At 40.0% G+C, this 5000-nt stretch overlaps 1 protein-coding gene across 1 annotated transcript in view; it reads left to right on the top strand.

The window, feature by feature from the left end:
- The window catches only part of scfd2 (sec1 family domain containing 2), a 252082-nt gene that overhangs the window by 203613 nt on the left and 43469 nt on the right, over positions 1–5000 (top strand). Inside the window, exon 6 of the mRNA XM_063201327.1 lies at positions 4904–5000. This exon is cut by the window's right edge and continues 49 nt beyond it. Coding sequence (XP_063057397.1) covers positions 4904–5000 — 97 coding nt within the window. The remainder of the gene's footprint in view (positions 1–4903) is intronic.

The following is a 5000-nucleotide window of genomic DNA, read 5'->3' as shown; positions in this document are numbered from 1 at the left end:
ATGTGTTTATAGAAATAGGCTATGTTTCACTTGGTGATGAACTTTGACGTGCGTCTTCCCCTAAGCTGGAGTAGGCGAAAAAGCTAAAACATAAAGATAAAGTATGCCATTTCCCTCTATGAAAGACAGTAAGTAAAACCACTGCTACAAAAAAGAATGGATTATCCTGTTAGACGTTGTACATCCCGTAGAAATTCGATACGTGGCTTGGAGAAATATCTGCGTTTTTTTTCACCGTCGCGCACGGCGAAATGAAGACGCACAGGGTACCCTAACACACATTTTAGACTTATTGAAAACTGGGTTGGTCACCGTGGTTGGACTGTCTTTATTAGAGTTTGTCTAGTCACTAAAGCAGAAGAGGGGGCGGAACAGGAGAGACTGGAGAGGAAAGCGCTGCGCTATGCGTGAGGGGGGAGGGTGCTGCTTCTGATCGCCTTCAGGCGGTCGACTTTAGGTGTTACTTTATAATGTATACTACAACGTGATAACGTCGGCCTAATTGGGCTGTGTGTATTTTCGACCCATCTCGGTATGCCTAACAGTAGCCTACGATACCAAAATGAATAGAAGCAGTTTATAAGTCAGAGCTGAGATAACAGGAGAGGTGGTGCTGATTTGCTCCGCCTCTCCACTCATTTTCCTGAAACTGATTTCAGGAGGGTACACCTCATGATACAAATTAGGCCTGTTTTAAGCCCATTATCTTGACACTGTGCCCATTAGTTCTGTGAAATGTAAGTGACAATCTGTAACATTCATTCACTGAGCTATGCTGATGATCATCCAGGATGATCCTATGCATACAGAGGTCACTGTCCCTGCGCCTTATCCAAATAGCCTACAGTAGGCTATATAGGTCACAGGTGTAGTAAAATAGGCTATATGCCATATATATGTACTGAATATGTGTGCTTACCCTGTCTGAGAAAGGTTTTCACAGACTAAAAAGTCACAGGTAGATACAAACACTTTTGGCACTCCAGGCAACAGCCTCCCAGTTATTCCGTTTCTTGCTATGTTATTATTATTACAATATTAGTTACAATATTTACTATATGTTAGGCTTAAAACTACTTTTTTACTTGACCATAATATATGTGCACAACATGACAGTAATGGGATGCCACATATTTCTAAATACAGTAAATTCAATAATCTATTGAAAATCTATTGAAAATTATCAATATTTTCCATTACTAATTAAAAATTCAAAATGGCCACCCCTGTGACGTCATAATATGCTAATTAGGTATGCATATTTACTCCCAAAATAATCTTTGGGTCTTCCTCAACATTTTTGTAATTTACAGTTAGGCTCTATCTGTTACCACTGTCCACCCACAGCCTGTTGAATATGTGATGCCCAAATCGAGCATTTTCACCAAATAACATTGGCATTAAAAGGGTTAATACAAAGGAACAATTTTGCAAAAGCAGAGCAGGATTTTCAGACTTTGGGGCGTTTGATGCACCCTAGTGAGGGGGTGTGTGTCTGTGTGTGGGTGTGTATGTGTATGTGTGTGTGTGTGTGTTTCTACGCATGTAGATTTTTGCATCCGTGTTGTCTTTCTGTGTGTGTGTGTGTGTGTGTGTGTGTGTGTGTGTGTGTGTGTGTGTGTGTGTGTGTGTGTGTGTGTGTGTGTGTGTGTGTGTGTGTGTGTGTGTGTGTGTGTGTGTGTATGTGTATGTTTTTGCACGTGTGTGTGTGTGTGCGTGTGTGTGTGTGTGTGTGTGTGTGTGTGTGTGTGTGTGTGTGTGTGTGTGTGTGTGTGTGTGTGTGTGTGTGTGTGTGTGTGTGTGTATGTTTTTGCACGTGTGTGTGTGTGTGCGTGTGTGTGTGTGTGTGTGTGTGTGTGTGTGTGTGTGTGTGTGTGTGTGTGTGTGTGTGTGTGTGTGTGTGTGTGTGTGTGTGTGTGTGTGTGTGTCTTTGCACGTGGTTGTCTTTCTGTGTGTGTGTGTGTGTGTGTGTGTGTGTGTGTGTGTGTGTGTGTGTGTGTGTGTGTGTGTGTGTGTGTGTGTGTGTGTGTGTGTGTGTGTGTGTGTGTGGTGATGGATTTCTCCGTTGTGTGCCTGTGGCATAATGTGCAGTGTCTGCTGCATCTTATTGCCTTCCCTGCATCTTACTCTCATCACCTTTTCTTCTTCTTTTGTTCCTTCTCTTTCACAGCTAAACTATGAAGCTTTGTTCATGTTCTTTTTATATGCCTGCATCTTCATTTATGTAACTGAGCTTGTGTGTGTGTGTGCGTGTGCGTGTGCGTGCGTGCGTGCGTGCGTGCATGTGTGCGTGCGTGCATGCGTGCGTGTGTGTCTGCGTGCGTGTGTGTCTGCGTGCAGGCAAGTGTTTGTGTTTCTGTGTACTTTACAACAGATGCCTCATGCCTGTAAAAGTCACTTTCTCTCTGATTACGCAATACTGGATCTATTATTTTAAGCAGACGTAGGTGGCGTAGACATTTGTTATAATTAAAAAAATAAAAGATGTGTTTGTTGCCCACTCGACTAATTACCCATTCATTTTCATTGCACAACAGCACAACACAAATGGGAAAATACAGGTTTCCTTTTTAGTCGTTTCCCTTCTCTTGGTAATGTGATGTTGCAGATGGCATCACACATCTGTTGTTGAGTGGTTGACGTGACGCCTTGTTTTTTCGTAACAGTGGTTAAAAATCTACAAAACTGTTATTTTTCCTTAAAAAAACAAATATCAATGAAAGAAGATGTGGTACATTATGTTTCATATTAGTCTTAGATGAGAAGGAACATTTTTGTTAAGATTTATGCAAAGGTTTATATGTCAAATATCCTGCGGTGTGACTGTAACATCAATGAAACCTGGAATATAATATATAGGGATGGGAGACGTGACGCCTTGTTTTTTCGTAACATTGGTTAAAAACCTACAAAACTGTTATTTTCCTTTAAAAAACAAATGTCAATGAAAGAAGATGTGGTACATTATGTTTTATATTAGTCTTAGATGAGAAGAAACATTTTTGTTAAGATTTATGTAAAGGTTTTTATGTCAAATTTCCTGCGGTGTGACTGTAACATTAATGAAACAATATATAATAATATATATATATATATTAACCAACAACATTTTGAATAATGTATGAAGCATTTGACATGATTGCATAAATCTTAACTTTAGATTAAGACGTGAATGTGGAAAAAAACTCAAGACAGTAATATTAACTACAAGTTCAATTTCGTAACACAAATTGCGTCCTGTGGGGTGACATGTATGTCAATGTTTGTGAATGGGCAGCTGCAAGGCCAACTACAAGGGTCTTAAAGACTGGCTCCTAACCAGTCAGTACCTCCGTTATTGGAGAGTGCTGTGGAAGTTTAAGGTGACTCTTAACCTCTTAATATGTCTTCATATTGCAATCTTTCTGTCACGCAATGCTTAGGTTCATTTTATGGTGTCCTGTGGTGTGACTGCTCTTATAGGAGGAAAAAAGTTTTTTTATGAATGAAAACACATATTAAGATTAAACACAATATCATTATCAAGTTAGCATGAGCTCAGATGTCAGTCATGTATACAAAAGGATTAAAATGGCCATAATGCAGTGAATTCCCTGTGGTGTGACTCCATTTTCCTGCGGTGTGACATGCCTATGCTATGTGTTGATGCAGGACACATTTTCCCAAAAATGGCAAATTCCACGGACCACTAAGTGCTTTATTTTTTTCATTTTTTTCCCCCATTTTTTCCATCAATTTCAGGAATTGGAATAACTTTGTTTTAAATTGTGCTACGCCCTTAAACGTCAACCACCCTGTTGCCTTCTTTGGGGACTTGGATTAAGTACAACAATTTTACCATTCATTGTTGCTGGCTCGGTATGATGGGCAGGGAGTTGTGATAGGGTTAGGGTCGTGGCCGTTTATAGATTACATTATTAAATTATTGCATTACACTTGTCTGATGACTTCCAGTTATTTGCTCAAGTGCACCTTTATAATGGGAGTAGTGAACACCAATCCTAACAACAGAACTACATTCATATGCAAAATTAATTTCATTAAGACCTTAACTCATTGGATGCCATCCATTTTCGAATCATACAACCCATTCAGCCATACAACCATTTACCATTTTCAACACCAACAGAAAATTGAATTCTTTACCGCCATACCATAAAAAACTGAAATGACACGCTTAAGCATCAGTGGCATCAAGTGAATTCAGACAGTGTCTCCCACTTTTTTTGTCCTGCGTTCCCCCTAAGCCATTTTATCATATGATGAGTACCCCTCATCATACCCCTCACTCATCCTCTATCCCCAATGTGACTACACTCCATATGTTTGTTATTTTTCCATGTACCCCCTGAGGTGTGCTTGCAAAACCCTAGCTGTACATGAAGAGTTCAGATGCAAAACCCCCTAAGTGCCTTTTCAGAAATTAATCTTAATTCATTTGTATTTAATACAAAGATTTCAAAATTGCATATTTTTTCATTTTATTTATGTAATATAACTATTTATATGTATTATCAAGTACATGAATGTAACCCAAACCAACAACGGGGTTCTCTAAAAGTACAGAAGTGCAGGTCTTCAGAAATGGAGTTAGGGGGTTTTGCATCTGAACTCTTCACATGTTCCCTTGCTTGGGAAACAGTTGAGTTAAGATATAACTCTCTAGGCCCTGCCGTGGCCTATCGGTAGGGCACTGGGTTACTATGCCGGCAACCCGGGTTCGATTCTGGCTTGTGTCGTTTGTCGATCCTTCCCCGTCTCTCTCACCCCACTCATTTCCTGTCTCTCCTCCACTGTCCTGTCAAAAATAAAAACAAAAATATATATTTAAAAAAAAAAAAAAAAATTCTAAGTCTAAATATGTGTCCCTGTGTGTTTCTGTGTTCTGTCCATATGTGTGTAGGTGTGTCTGGGCCTGAGGAGCTGACTATGGAGCGAGCCCATACTGCTGTGGAGGATGTGTTTGACACTCTGACCACGCTGGGCCACTCACGACAACA

Source organism: Engraulis encrasicolus, chromosome 6 (assembly GCF_034702125.1).
Source record: "Engraulis encrasicolus isolate BLACKSEA-1 chromosome 6, IST_EnEncr_1.0, whole genome shotgun sequence".
Lineage (NCBI taxonomy): Eukaryota > Metazoa > Chordata > Actinopteri > Clupeiformes > Engraulidae > Engraulis > Engraulis encrasicolus.
This window is presented reverse-complemented; position numbering and strand designations above follow the sequence as displayed.